The sequence below is a fragment of the Myotis daubentonii genome, chromosome 2 (genome assembly GCF_963259705.1).
Source record: "Myotis daubentonii chromosome 2, mMyoDau2.1, whole genome shotgun sequence".
NCBI classification, from domain to species: domain Eukaryota; kingdom Metazoa; phylum Chordata; class Mammalia; order Chiroptera; family Vespertilionidae; genus Myotis; species Myotis daubentonii.
This window is the reverse complement of record NC_081841.1, coordinates 87,279,285-87,295,103: the sequence shown is the minus strand read 5'-3', so window position 1 is coordinate 87,295,103 and position 15,819 is coordinate 87,279,285. Positions and strand designations below refer to the sequence as shown.

General features: G+C 34.9%; 1 protein-coding gene across 6 annotated transcripts in view; it reads left to right on the top strand.

The window, feature by feature from the left end:
• Positions 1–15,819, top strand: part of ATP2B1 (ATPase plasma membrane Ca2+ transporting 1) — a 138,377-nt gene that overhangs the window by 100,938 nt on the left and 21,620 nt on the right. For all 6 annotated transcript variants that reach the window (XM_059683763.1, XM_059683760.1, XM_059683765.1 and 3 more), the window contains 6 exons: positions 990–1,232; positions 2,607–2,848; positions 5,715–5,952; positions 10,869–11,048; positions 11,671–11,758; positions 12,103–12,209. In XM_059683763.1, the coding sequence (XP_059539746.1) occupies positions 990–1,232; positions 2,607–2,848; positions 5,715–5,952; positions 10,869–11,048; positions 11,671–11,758; positions 12,103–12,209 (1,098 nt within the window). The remainder of the gene's footprint in view (positions 1–989; positions 1,233–2,606; positions 2,849–5,714; positions 5,953–10,868; positions 11,049–11,670; positions 11,759–12,102; positions 12,210–15,819) is intronic.

The window sequence follows — 15,819 nt, the reverse complement described above, 5'->3', positions numbered from 1 at the left end:
GAATCATTGATCAGCTGCCTCCTGCATTTCCTTATTGGGGTTCGAGCCCACAACCTGGGCATGTGCCCTGACGGGGAATCAAAGGGTGACCTCCTGGTTCATAGGTTGATGCTCAACCACTGAGCCACTCAGGACAGGCAAGAACTTCATTCTTTTAATCTTTAATATTAATTTGAATCACAATTATATGGGAGGTACACATCTTTCTTCCTCATATTTATTTCTTCAAAGAATCACTTTTTTTTTTGCAATATCTTGCATAGTAGTAGTTTAAAAACTCTGTTATTTTTAATCCATTCCACATATATTTTGAGAATTAATATCAAGTATTTTAACTTAAATGCATTTTGGGGTTACTATGAACATTTTTAATTTTTTAGAAACTATCTTTTTTGTTCTTGTAAATTAGAGAGAGGATCCAAATAGTGAGTATATCAAGTGCATCAACATATGGGAAAGTTAAAAATGACTCATTCTGTTTTTGGTATGTTAACTCAAAAAAAAAAAAAATCATGTAGCCCACAACCTATGTATTTCAGTTGATACAAGCTACATTTTCCTTGGTGATTGATACAAAAATCTTCTCACTTCTACTTTATAAAGAGACTTAATCCTTAAATGTAATGTAGGCTGTCACTGCTCTAAGTACATCTGTACATAGAGAACAGATTATCAATGCTCTTGTAATGTGAGGACCCTTCGCAGAAGCTTTTGGAGGCAGTGTAGAGTTGATGTGGTCTGCAGAGGGGTGCCGGTATCTGTTTCATTAACTAGATTGTTATGCAGTGGTCAAATTATTGAAACCTAAGAAAGCTTATTTGGATAGGTCAAATGTACTAAAATCCTCCAATATTAAATTATTGGTTTATATTGTGTATATGTATATAGCTGGGAATTTTCATTCTGATTTTAAAGCAGTTTATGATTTTAATGTAATGAGGCTATTGGTTTTACATGTAGCTTACCTAAAATTTTTTTTGTCACCGTAGAAAATGATGAAAGATAATAACTTAGTAAGGCATCTGGATGCTTGTGAAACCATGGGAAATGCCACAGCCATTTGCTCAGATAAAACAGGAACATTGACAATGAACAGAATGACAGTTGTTCAAGCTTATATAAATGAAAAGCATTACAAAAAGGTCCCTGAGCCAGAAGCTATTCCACCAAATATCTTGTCTTATCTTGTAACAGGAATTTCAGTGAATTGTGCTTATACATCAAAAATACTGGTAGGTTTCTTTAATAAATTATGCATGGAAATTGATTTTTTTTTATTTGTAATTAGATTATATATAGATCTTCAGACCTACCTTTACTATATATATAAATTGAAGAACTGAATTGTGTTGTTTTTAAAAGGCATATATCCATATAATGAATATAAGTTCCTTTGATACAATATGTGTTGCAGGTAAGATCTATTGGTCAAAATATACATTTTGTTTACCTGTAACTTTCTCCTCCTCTATTTTGAATTTCCTGTATTTAGACACTCTTAAGCCTTATAACCAGAACAAGTCCTTAATTTTAAATTCTTATTAAGCTCATTTTTTGAAAGACCAGGCTGTTTTATTTTTGTAGATAAAAATAAAAAGACTTTCGTAGAAAGTCAACTCACAGTTTTCTAGAGAAAATTTTGAAGCCAGATTACAATTTAAAGTAATGTTTTCTTATGCATGCTATATTTTCTTTTTTGGAAGGTGATGCTTGACCTTTAGTAACTAACTCAATAAAGTAATTCTAGACTTGCACTACCTTAGAGTAAACTACTTTCAACTTTGTAAGTTTTTTTAACTTTATAAGTTTTAAAAGTCTTATTTATAACATAAAGCATGAAATTATTTCACTTGATATGTGTTCTAGTGATTTATATATGAAAACCATGAACAAAATTAATACTGCAAGTTGTTCAGTGAAAAATGCACCAATTGATTATTGGATTGGAAGTTAATAGAGATCTTGGTTCTAGATCTAACTTTGCCTTTTACTAGCAGGAAGTCTGAGCTTTACTTTCTTTAATTATTAAGTAAAGACAGTTACATCTGCCCTTAATATTTCTGTGATGATTATATGAGGTAAAACTTGTGAAAATACTACGAAAAAATAAAGCTTTTATATACATTTAAGGCAATAGTGCTTTATTTTAACACATAAACTTTTGTTTCAAGCCATAAAAATTGTAAAGTAGATCTAATTTTGAATTATTTAATATAAATGTTGAGTGAAAACAGGAAGAGAAAATGAGAGAAATTAAAGTTAAGCCCCATTACCCATGTCAGGAACCATGACTTATTTAATTCTTTGCATCATAAGTGCTCCTGTTTTTCAGATGCTGAAGCCAAGGGCTACAACCATTGGGTAACGTGCGAAAAGTTCCCATAGCTAGTAACTGGCAGGGCTGAGATTGGAATCCATGTCATTCTCGTCCCAGAGCTCCTTTCTGCCTCATCATTCTGTGTCCCTCTCTGAAATGCCTATATCAATAGAAGTTTTCTATGTAATTTTGTTTTAAAATGTTGTTTTTTGATTTGTGTGTAATATATTTAACTGTCATAGAGAAACAAGATGATACTAGCTAGCGTCTAAACCTTTTTCTCTTATAGCCCCCAGAGAAAGAGGGTGGATTACCTCGTCATGTTGGTAATAAAACTGAATGTGCCTTGTTGGGATTTCTTTTGGATTTAAAACGGGATTATCAGGATGTTAGAAATGAAATACCAGAAGAATCACTGTACAAAGTCTACACCTTCAATTCTGTTAGGAAGTCCATGAGTACTGTCCTGAAAAATTCTGATGGAAGTTATCGAATATTCAGCAAGGGTGCATCTGAGATAATTCTGAAAAAGTAAGAGTAAAGTGCTGAGATGAATAAATTGCTAACTACAGTTGCTTTATGAAATACCTACTGTGTTGTTACTGTTGCTATTTTCTTTTTGTGAATATGGAGCATTTGATGGCACCTCAGAGCTTTTAGTATATTTTAATGGTATCCTGATAATAGCCCATGGTATTCTGCCATTTTTATACTCCAGTTTCTTTTATTTCTTAGTGTTTTGCTACCGGGGAAATAAGCCCATTATATTCAATTACATCCAATCTGGTAGATTTAATAAAGTAAATCTTGATACTTGTTTTTAGACATGTTGATTTCATTGTTTTATAGGATCGTGAAAAATATGCCTCCTATAAAGAAAGACTGAAGTTTTTATATTCAACACTGCCTTGTAGACAGTAGACTCGAAAATGTGATGAATGAATTTTAGATTAGTTTTTAAAATAGCAAAGCATTAAAACTAGGCCTTGAGAATTTTCTTTTTATATCAGAATGAGGTTTTATCCTATTTATGCTGCTGTGGTGTCATATTTAAGTATCTTCTATCATTTTGAATGATAATCTTTCTCTTTTACTGTCCTTATACAGACAGGTAGCTTCAATTTTAATATTAAATGTTTATAATTTCTCCAATGTTTATGTGCTATTACAAGTATTAAAATTATTTGGGTTTCTTTAATTACAGTAGAGAACTTCTAAAAAATTACGAGCAATTTTGGAAATATAGAACTCATTTGAAATTGTAACACTTAGAATATTGTACTTCTAATTTGCTTTTAAATGGACTATAATATATGTTATCTTAATGAATACTTGACAGGTTATGGTCTCTAGGCTTAAGGGACAAGTATAAAATTAATGATAAGGCAGCATATGACAGGTGTGTAAAGTTTTAAGATGAAAGATTTTTACTATGAAGGATGAAGCATTTGAGATAGGTTTGGGTATGAAATAAGTGCATCAAGGTGAAAGGAATCCATATCTGAGGAAAAGAGTTGGGTATGCAGGCTGTATGCAGGGGAATAGCTGGTATATAGTTCATCTGAGAAGACATGGGCTGTTGTGGCACACGGGCAACCTAGAGCTTTCTTCTCCCTTCACAGTAAGCTTGGTTATCTGATTTCAGTGTGAAGTTTAGAAAATCTGCATCCATGGCTTGCTGGGTAGCAGATAGAAGGTACAGGGCAGATTTTTAAAATCCAGAAACAATCAGGCTTTGATGCTTTCCTGGAACTCACTGGCTTTGGGATTTTAGGAAAATTTTTTCCTTAGCTTACATTTTTCTCCACTGCAAATGAGGGTGAAAACTGTCAACTCTGTAACAGTAAAAAAAAAAAAAAAGGCATTTAAACAGCATGGAGTCTGATATATAAGTATACAGTAACTATTTCCAAGTGATATTTACATTTCATTGTAGAGGCTCTTAAACATTAGGCTGAGCAATTAAAGCTTAGATAGGGTGGGGTGGCAATGGGGGATGGGGACACATATGTAATACCTTAATCAATAAAGAAAAAATAAATAAAAACTTAGTTGAGTAAGGTCAGATAATGGGACTGAAGTATTTTTTTTCATCATATAGCGGGATGATCAAAGCTGCAGTTGAAGATAATTCTTACGGCAGGAAATAAGATGGGTTGGGGAGGAGAGAAGGCACTAGAGACAGTTATCAAAAGGCTGTTACAATAAATAGCTCTAGCTCAGAGTAAGAGCCAGAAGTCACTAACAGAAGGAAGAGAAAGAAGAGGCCCATTCAAAAGACAGTTCAGAGAATAAATATGTAGCGCTTTCGAAGTAATGTATATAGATAAGGAAAATACTCAGGTGAGATTTTAGATTTATAGCAGCTCTTCAAATAACATTGTTTCATTCAAAAACATTTGTTAGAATGTTGATGAGATGCCATAGGAATTTAATCTTGGTTTGTATCGATTTTCCTGTGGTAAAATTGGTTTCCTTAATACATCATTTCACTTAAAGTCACAGAACCTGTTGATGTTGTTAGTTTGGGACTTGATGTACATTGAACTTACTGGGGTACTCTTGATGTCTGTTAGGTGGGCAGTGAGGAGGCAGCTTTTAGTCTTCCATGCAGTAAGATTAAGGTACCGGTACAACTTCTGAGTGTGACTCTTCAGCAGTGATGGAGAGCTTTGGAAACAAAACGGAAAATGTAGATTTGGGGGTCACCTGCCTAGAAGCAGGAGGAGGTAGCGTCACAGGGAGAGGAGCATAGAGAGGCTGTGTGAAAATAGACTTTAAATAGGGAAGTCCACAGCGTAACTTTGATCTACCACATAATTAAAAGGTTGTGGCTAGTGTCACTGGCAATAAAACTATTTTGGCATTATTTCTCTCATTCAAATAGAATGCTTATTTTAATAGTAAGTTTTGTGGGGGGGGGGTTCTTTCATGGTTAAAACAGTATAGGTGATGAAACAAGGTCTCAGGTAAGGGGTTGATTGAACTTAGCTTTTTACTTTAAAAAAAGAAAATATTTGTCAATTTTATGTTAATCATTATTAATGTCTAAATCTGTACCAAAATGGGTAGGTGCATAGTTTATTCTTCTCTGCTACTAGGGGTTCTTTGTGAAAATTTAAAAGCTTTGTATTTCCAAAAGAGAAGGTTTAGGTAATATCTAGAGTAACTGATAAAGTGGAGAGCTATCAACAGAAAGCTATAAAAATTGGAACTGTTTTATAAAGGGGAGAGTGAAAAGTGAATATGAGTTAAGTCTGTAAAAATACAACATAATGGAATTCTCTAAATTTCAGCTATCAGATCCCATGATTTCTAGCCCTTCCAGTTCACTTTAAATGCCATTCGTAATTATTTCTGTTAATTATTTATGTTTGGATTCAACATTTCCTTTTAGGTGTTTCAAAATCTTGAGTGCTAATGGTGAGGCAAAAGTATTCAGACCAAGGGACCGTGATGATATTATAAAAACTGTGATTGAACCGATGGCATCAGAAGGCTTGAGAACCATATGTCTTGCATTCAGAGATTTCCCAGCAGGAGAACCAGAACCAGACTGGGATAATGAAAATGATATTGTCACCGGCCTTACATGCATTGCTGTTGTGGGGATTGAAGATCCAGTGAGACCAGAGGTGGTGAAACATTCTGTGTTCTGCATGTGCAGAATCTCTTACCTGTAGAGGACCTGGGCACTAACTATAATCAGTTTCCTAGTAAACCTCTCAGTGCTGATGATCTTACTTTTTCTCTGTGAATCCAAGATAAGTGAAATAATAGTGCTTGTGATGCAATGCTATTTATAGTTTATCTCCTTGTTTGTTTTTTTACTATTTATAGTTTAGACAGCTTCTCTTTGAGATGCTGTGTTTATAGCATTATAACCTAGCATAGTGCCTTCAACTAAGTAGGTTTTTCCGTTTATATTAAATTACAAAACAGATACCATTAAGTTGTTTTTAGTCTCTAGACTAGCACTGTTCAGTTGACAGTTGAACTCTGTGATGATAAAAATGTTCTATATATTGTTCAGTACAGTAGCCACTGGCCATATGTGACTACCGAGTTCTCAAATGTGGTGATACATCTGAAAACCTGAATTTTTTATTTTACTTGATGTAAATTAAAGCATTAAGTTTATTGAGCAACTAATGTATCCAGGCACTATACTAGGGAACTAGAGACATAAAGATTTTTCAGATCTGACCTCTGGCCTTAAGGAAGTCACTTTCTGAGTGGGGGTGGACAAACATATGATAATTATAATCCAGGATGTTAGTACATTGTTAGATATACAGATAACATGTTACATGAGCACAGACCATGAGCCCTTAACTTAGTGTAAAAGCATATTTTGAGTTCTTACTGTGTGCCAGATACTATGCCAAGTGCTTTGCATGTATTATTTCTTTTCTTGTTCACTTCTGTGATTTATTACTACTCTCAATTGACAGGCTAAAAAAAAGTTAAGTTATGTAGAGGTAGCCTTTACAACATAGAGCTAGTGTATTTAAGTCCTGGCTTTGTCTAAAACATATGCTTAAAAAGACCACTATGCTATATTAAGCACTGGAGTGGTCAAGTAAAACTTCCTACAGGTTAATACCTGATCTGAGTCTTAAAGGATGAGGAGGTATTAAGCTAAACCAAGAGAGAGAGCAGTAAGCACATTCTGAGCAAAGAAGCAATGTGAGTGAAAGCACAGACAGCTTTTGTTCACCATGAACTAATTGCTTCAACCCCCAGTGTGTAGTACCAGCCACTCTTTTCTTTTTTTCCAGGCACTCTTTTAGAACTAGAAATACTGCACTAACCAGGAAACTTCTAGAAAAGTGAGATAACCAAACAGACAAAATTACAGATATGCCAAGTGAAAATATATTCTGTGGGACTTGGTCCCTGCCCTCCTAGGCCTCACATTCTGGATGTCGGGGCGGGGAGGGAGGAGTGACATTAGTAAGACAAATACACATGTGATAAAAACTATAAAGGGCAAATAAGAACAGGGTGATGAAATAAGGCAACAGAGAGACCACATTAGCAATCTCTGAGGATATGACATCTGAGCTGAGATCTGATGGCTGAACGTGAGCCAGCATATAGATAGATAGCTGCAAGAAGAGTATTCAGGCAAATGGATCGAAATACGCAGAGACCTGAAGATGAGACAGTATTTATTTCAAAGATGGAAAGCAGGTCAGTGTGGTTAACTGGACAAGAAGGGCCCGATGAGATTATCTCTGGCCTTTCTAGGCAATAAGAGTTCTGAATTTTATTCTAAAATTAAAGAAATTCTGGCTAGAAATGACATGATTCATATTGTTAAAATACTATTTAGAGTACTGGGCAAGAAATGAACTGGAAATAAAGAGGGGTAGAAGCAGGGAAGCCGGTAAGATCATTGCAGTAATTCCAGGCAAGAGATGATCATGGTTTAGAACCACAGATGTGGACAAGGAGAAGGAAGAAAGGGGTGATTTCAAAGGAAAGCGGGGTAGGACCAATAGGAATGAGTAGGCTGGGTTTGGATGTACTGTTTTAACTTTGTTGAGATGTCTGAAACATCAGAATAAATGTCAAGTAGGCATTTGGACCTAGGAGCCTGAAAGTGGTCGAGGCTGAAGCATTCGCATTTGAGGTTAAAGGAGATCTCTGAGGAAAGTGTGTAGCTAAAGAGGATTTAAAACTGCCATGTCTCCACAATTAGACATCTTCTAGAAGAGGGGGAATGAGTCTCACTTACATAACTGGGTGGGTCTGAGATGGTAATAAGAGAATCAGAAGAAGCAGCATGTTTAGAGCTCAAGATAAATTCAGTTTGGGGTTTAGGAGTTTCGAATGCTTATAAAACACCAAAGGGGATACTTCTTAAAAAATATTTTTTTCATTTCTGAGAGCGAAAGAGATACAGAAACATCAATGATGAGAGAGAGTCATTGATTGGCTGTCTCCTGCATGCCCCACACGGGATCGAGCCCAAAACCCAGGCATGTGCCCCAACCAGGAATTGAACCGTGACCTCCTGGTTCAGAGTCTACCACTGAGCCACGACAGTCGGGCAAAGTAGATAATTTTTGCCAACCTTTGGTCAAAGCAAAACCATTCAAAGTTTTATACATTGACTTATGGCTTAAATCTTATCTAAATATAATATTAAATCAGAATGTCTACAACTGATTTCCTTTTGGAAAAAATATTACTATTGTGTTCTTGGCATTGAGGTTAATGGAGAGTTTTATCTTTTTTAAATATGTAAGTGGCACTTAATTTTTTCAGTATTACAAAATCGGATGGGTACTACTATACTAAAAGAGGCAGTGTAATGTGAAACAGCTTTCTCTTAGTATTCTGCACTATGCAGTTCTCATGTAGAGAATCTGGATTAATTAGATATCTAGGAGAAATTCATTGCATATGCATAGGTACTTTAACAAGGTACTTAGCCTCTCTTCAGTTTCTTATCTGTAAAAGTGGAGGTAGTTTAAATTTTAACTGGAAGTATTTGGTGGTTAGTGGGCAATTAATAAACGTTAGTTTGCCATTCTTAAATATTATTTGCCACATAGTTTTAACTTGAGATCAGTTTCTTTCTCTTATTAATTGTTCCCCTATTCCAAGTGATCTCAGGATAACCCTGGATCACTGGGTGCTTAGTTGGACAAATTTGGGTTACATTTTATTTCAAGTGGGATATTAGGGTATATATTACATTTATATAGCAGACCAGTACTGGTTTATTTATTTTTTAATAATCTGGGCAGGCTCTGTCCTTTCACCCACCTCTGTGTCACTAGCACCCAGCACACTGCCTGGCTTTCAGTAAATATTAAAGGTGGGTGTAAATGATGTTTCTTGCCAATGATTTGAATGACTTAGAGTTGACTAAATGGAGGGATATACTTTATATTGTAAATCCTTAAACTTAGAGATTCACTTATGTTGCAAGTAATTAAATTACACATGTTTTAAGACATAATGGTACCCTGTTTAGGATATGCTCCTCCTTGAAAAATACTCAAGGATGAACGTTTTCATTTGTTGAATTCAGTAGTTCAACAAATTCTATGCTCTTATATGCCAGGCACTTATTTGTTAAATGAATGAAAGGCATTGTACTGGGCATTGATGATCCAAGCATGAGAAGGTAAGGGTTCTGTCCTCAAGAAGCTCATTGATTTGCTGAAAACTTAGGTAAACAAGTAACTATAGTATGATGTAATGAGCTATAATGGAGGTCTGTATGATACAGATATGTCTGAGTAGGCCGTGAAAGCTCCCAGAGATATCACACTTAAATTGTATTTACAATAGAAGTCATAAACAGCTTACAGGCAAAATTAAGCCTTTAGTCACGTGTGTGTTTAAAACATTAAATATTGAGAGAGCACACACAAGTCTGGGTTTTTGCTTTTTCTTGAAAGTGTAGGTTCTGTCAACATGGGGCACTCCTTTCCCCATGGTAAAATTAGACTAGAGCTAAGTAGCTTTTATTGGGTATTCATCTCAGAGCTTGTCACTTTCAGAGTGTTTTCCTCTTTATGTTAACCTCTATGGCCTTCTTTTATGTTACCTGCATTTGCGTTTTCAACCTGTGCTCTGGTAGGATCAGCATGCATTTTCTGGTTAGAGAAGAGCAGGGAATTGCAGAAACACGCACATAAATAGTATGTAGACCAGTCATCTATCAAGTTATATATAACAGAGAAATATTTTACATAAAGTTAGAAAAGTATTCTGAGGTTCAAGTGTAAAATTCTGTTATACTGAGAACTTTATGGTTTATAATACAACAGTAGGAGAGTCAAATATTTATAAGAAAATGGATTAGAAAAAGAACTCTTCTGTCAAGTATGTCATGTTTTAAAGGAGTAACAAACATAAAGACAGGGATATGACTTAAAAAGCTGGTGCAATAGCTTAAGCAACAAGTAGTGGGGACAAGATAAAATCGATAGCCCATCAAGATATATAGGGTAAGGGAGATGGAAGAGGTCAGATGACCCTTAGGTTTCTGTTAGATAATAGATTTAGAAAACAAAATTTGGACACCCAAAGTTCGATGCCCACTTTTCTTGTGAAACTGTGACTCCAGCTCTCAAAATGAGATGGAAAGATACAGATTTGAAAGTTACTAGCACACAGTTGGCCGTTGAAGATCTGAGAGTAGGTGAGCTACCCATAATTCTAAAGAACCTCAACATTTACTCTGGTGTTGTATGGACAGTAAAACCAGAAAGGTAGGAAGCCATCCAGAGAAGAATTGCCTAATGGTTGCCAGGGAGAAAGGTGCTTTTAAAAACCTTTAGTAAATAAATAATGCAAACAGGTTAAGTTGACTGACAACTGAAAAAGAAGCCTGAACTAGGACTGGCAATAGAAGAGGAAAGAAGAGATTATTGGGAATAATTCAAGAAATACTGAATATTGAAATGAATTAAAGTTATCATTTATGGGACTATGAGGTAATGCATATTTGTTCAGTGGGGATTTTTCTCTCTGGAAATACTGATTTTCTTTTGTAATACAGATTTCTTCTTTCCATGTAAACCAGGTACCAGATGCAATAAAGAAATGTCAGAAGGCTGGAATTACTGTGCGGATGGTCACTGGTGATAATATTAATACTGCTCGGGCTATTGCCAGCAAATGTGGTATTTTACACCCTGGAGAAGATTTCCTATGTATAGAAGGTAAAGATTTCAACAGAAGAATACGAAATGAAAAAGGAGAGGTACGGGTTTTGATTTTTTAAGTGTCTTTAATGTATTAGAAATTCCATTCAACAAATGCATATTGAATATACACAATGTTAGACATTAAGTATGAATAAATGCAGCCAGCTCCTCATCAAACAAAACACAAGCATGTTAGGAAAAGGTACAAATTTGTGAGCACTTATTTTTCTTAAGTTTAGGTCCATTTCAGAAATGCAATAGTGTAAGCGAGTAATAGGAGATGAGTTTGGAAAGGTTGATATGAAATATATCTTAAGAGTCCCCAAAGTCTCTGAACTTTTCATGCTAATTTTAGGAGCTTCCATTTTCATAGGCAGTGGGGAGATTTTAAAGATTTGATCTTATATATATGGCAGTACTTCCCAAGCGTGAGTAGGCGTCAGAGTTACTTGGAAACCTTTTAAAAACAAATTGATGGGTAGGCCCCACCCCAGAGTATTTAATAAGATAACCTGTGGCCTTCCTCAAGCATTTGCATTTCTAACAAGTTCCCAGGAATTGCTGGTTCTGCTAGTCTGTTAACCACACTTTGAGAACCACTGATACATATCGTAGATCACTTATTTGGGATTATGAAACTAGATTTGGGTTTATTTTAACTTTGACAAAAATTTATAGATTGAGCAAGAGCGGATAGACAAGATTTGGCCAAAGCTTCGAGTACTTGCAAGATCATCTCCTACTGACAAACATACACTGGTTAAAGGTAAGTAGATCTTATTTCAGTGTCCCGAAATAGTAATAGATGATGAATATTGGGTTGAATCATGAGTATTATCTTTTCCAATAAAATCTAAATATGCTTCTTTTTGACACCTTAGGTGAATGTGTTAATCTTCAGTGATTAAAACAGGATATTGCTCCTAATGTAACCTTTGTTTCTGGAGTTGTTCCTCGCCCAATATCTCAGCAGTTTCCATTTCTTATGTTTGCTTAGTTATTTATTTTTAACCTTGAGTCTGTAAAATTGACTCCTCCGGATATTCTGCAGAATCACCTTTTTAATTAAAGGGAATGTTTTTACAGCCCAAATATTTACTTTTATTTTAGGTATAATTGACAGCACAGTCTCAGACCAACGCCAGGTTGTGGCAGTAACCGGTGATGGTACAAATGATGGTCCGGCACTGAAAAAAGCTGATGTTGGATTTGCAATGGTAGGAGCTTACCTATTCAGGTGTAATTTACTGGCTGGGTTTTTTGTTTGTTTTGCTGTTTTTTACTAAATGTCAATTGATTTTAGATATTGTCTCTCAAGATTAGTGTGAAGAATACTATATAGTCTAAATTGATTTATAAATATAATTAGTTTATACACTAATGCAGTGAACTCTGGATGGAGGATGACTTCTTTTGAACAATTGTAATAAGATCATACATTTACCTTATACTCTGTAAAGCATTTTAGTGTCTGTCATTTCATCTGAACCTTGCAACAATCCCCTTCAGTAGGAGACAAGCTCAGAACAGTTATATATATTAAAGATAAAAAAAACAAAATAATTGAGAATCTTCCATGTAACTACAAATGTCTCTTTAGAGTAATTGAGTGTTCAAGTTAAGTCTCCTTCCATTGCCATATATTCCCCCTTTACCCTTTTCTACCTTCCCCCACTTATATATGAACTTAAAATGTTCAATTGACAAACAAAATATATCTCATGGTTTTCATTTTGTATCAGTCTTTTAAGTTTTAAAAATAAAAATTTGCAAGTGCTTATATAAAAATAGAAAAGAGTAATTGTCATTTTATATTATATGTAATCTTTTTTTTAATTTTCTTTGTGTTTTTTTTTTAATTAAATCTTTATTGTTGAAAGTATTACATATGTCCCCTATTTTCCCCATTGATCCCTTCTAACCCGCCCTCACCCCCCACCCAGGCCTTCACCACCCTACTGTCTGTGTCCATGGGTTATGCATATATGCACACAAGTTCTTTGGTTGGTTGCAGTCTTTTTTGATAGGAACCCCTCCCCGCCAAGTTCTCAGTTTAGATTTGATTATTTAAAGCACTGGATTATTATCTTGTCCTGGTTCTTTGGTGCTTGTAGCCGTAGTACTGGTAAAGCATGTACTATAGCATGGACATCATTAAATACATATGCTACATAAATGTTTAATGATTGAAATTAAGTTGTTACATCTTTGAATCTGTTACTCCCAGTTTTTAGTGTTAAAATGAATCTTTGCACTCTCAGTGCCATAGAAAATTTAAGTATTTTATTTTAATTTAGTTTTATTTTATTTTTGGACAATACAGGCCCATAATAATAATTCTCAAATCCAAAAATCTGAAAACTGACATTGTTTTCCTAAATTTGCATCAGACTCATTTGACTACAAACCTTTATCCTGACCTGATGTGAGAGTGTTCATATCTTAATATGAATATTCGGAGACATTGTAGAGATATTAATATGTTTTGTGGGGTGCTGACACCCTCTTGGAGAATTTGTGATAGAAGTTATGTGTCTCATTATCTTTTTAAGATATAAAAGGTTGAATTTTGAAATACAGTTTGGTCCCAAAGGTTTCAGATAAGAGAATATTTATGTATACCAGTGTTTATTTGAATAATTGGCCGGATATTTTGAGACTAAACCACCACCACAGTGGCAGCCTTTCAAAAGGAGTGAGCAAGGTGGAAAATGGATACATTCTGTCTGTGAATGTGTTGTTAGGCCATTTTGTCATTGTGTGAACATCACAGGCACCTACACAAACCTAGATGGCATAGCCTACTACACACCGAGGCTGGATGGTATCAGGGGTGGGCAAACTTTTTGACTCGAGGGCCACAATGGGTTCTTAAACTGGACCGGAGGGCCGGAACAAAAGCATGGGTGGAGTGTTTGTGTGAACTAATATAAATTCAAAGTAAACATCATTACATAAAAGGGTACGGTCTTTTTTTTTTTTTTTAGTTTTATTCATTTCAAACGGGCCGGATACGGCCCGCGGGCCGTAGTTTGCCCACGGCTGGTATAGCCTCTTGCTTCCAAGGTACAAACCTGTACAGCATGTTACTGTACAAAACAACAGGAGATTAAATCAAGAACAATAGAAAATGATGTAGTCAAGAGACATGGCCAAAATGAGATGGATGAGGCTGCTGAGTAACATGACATATATTTTATAGCAAAGTGGGTTTTTTTGTAAGTAGAAACGGTACACTCTAAAATAACGATAAAAAGTCTGATTTAGTAAATACATAAAGCAGTAACACACCATTATCATTATAGAGTATTCTGTACTGTATATAAATGTATGTGCTATCCTTTTATACAACTGGCCCCACAGATTGGTTTACACCAGCATCACCACCCATGTGTGAGTAACATGTGCATATGACGTTACAGCAGCTGCAGTGTCACAAGGCAATAGAAATTTTTCAGCGCCCTTTTAGGGGACCACCATTACATATATGTGATCATTGACCAAAACACTTATGCAGCTCATGACTGTGGTTTTAACATAGATAGAAGAAGGTTTGGTGTGGGGGAAATGGGATGTGAAAAAGGATTGACTGGGAGTCCCACCTGATGAGGACCTTGAAATAGGAAGATGAGGAGTTTGTTCTTTCCCAGGCAACATCTGATGGAATAAAATTAGTTTAGAGACACACTGCATGTTAGTATACAGCTCACAGAAGCTCATAAAAAGCTGTTTATCTTTTTTTGTTTGATGAAAAGTTTCCCAAAATTTTTTATTATGGAACTAGTTTATTTTTCAATTACAGTTGACATACAATATTATATTAGTTTCAGGTGTACAACATAGTGATAAGACATTTATTTACCTTACAAAGTGATTCCTCCCCCCCCCCCATAAGTCTAGTACCATCTGACTTGTACATGCTTATTACAATGTTTTTAACTATATTCCCTCTGCTGCCATTTACATCCCATGACTATTTTAATAACTGGAAATTTTGAAGAGTTCTGAACAAAGAAGTGATGAGATTTGCATTTGTAAAAGACAGGAGAATGATTAGAGGCAGGGAAACCTCGTGGGCTTAGATGTGTTAAATATGTTGCACATTAAAGGTAAAAATATTCAGATTAGGAGCTAGAGATTAAAATTTTAAATTAAAATTGTTCCTTCACTGAGTATTTTAAGAAAAGCTTGACTTAAACTTTTTGTGTTTATTAAAACAATATATGCATAGCATTTAAAAAATCAAATACCTAAGTCTCCTACCACATAACGTTTCATCTAGTCTCATTGTTTTCACTAAAGAAAACCAACTATTTTAACTGTTTGCCTTCATATATTGAAATGACATCATTATAGTGCTTTTTTATTTATTTTTTTAACATAAAGCATTTGCTATTGCCTTTTCATTAAGTAACAGAAGGAGTTAGCACTTCCACATGCACACATACACAGACACACACACACGACATCCACCGAAGTACACATTCATGCACACTACCTACCCTGTCATTCTACTATCAGAGTTATAAATTTGGATAGATAAATATAGTTCCTTTTATTTCCTTGTACAACTTTTTTTATTCCTGTAAGTTGTCTTTTTAATTCACTTTCTTTTTCATTTTATTTATTTTTGCTTAGGTTTTCTATGTATTTAATACTGATTCATCACCAACTTCTCCGTGACACCTGTTCCTTCTTTGTGCACTATTCCCCTGATTTTTTTTTTTTTGATTTTTTTTTTTTTTACTTCTTGGACATTTTATCTTGGTTTTTTGTCTTTTTTTTTCCTGTTTACCATACCTTTGTTGTCTTGCTATATTTCCAGGG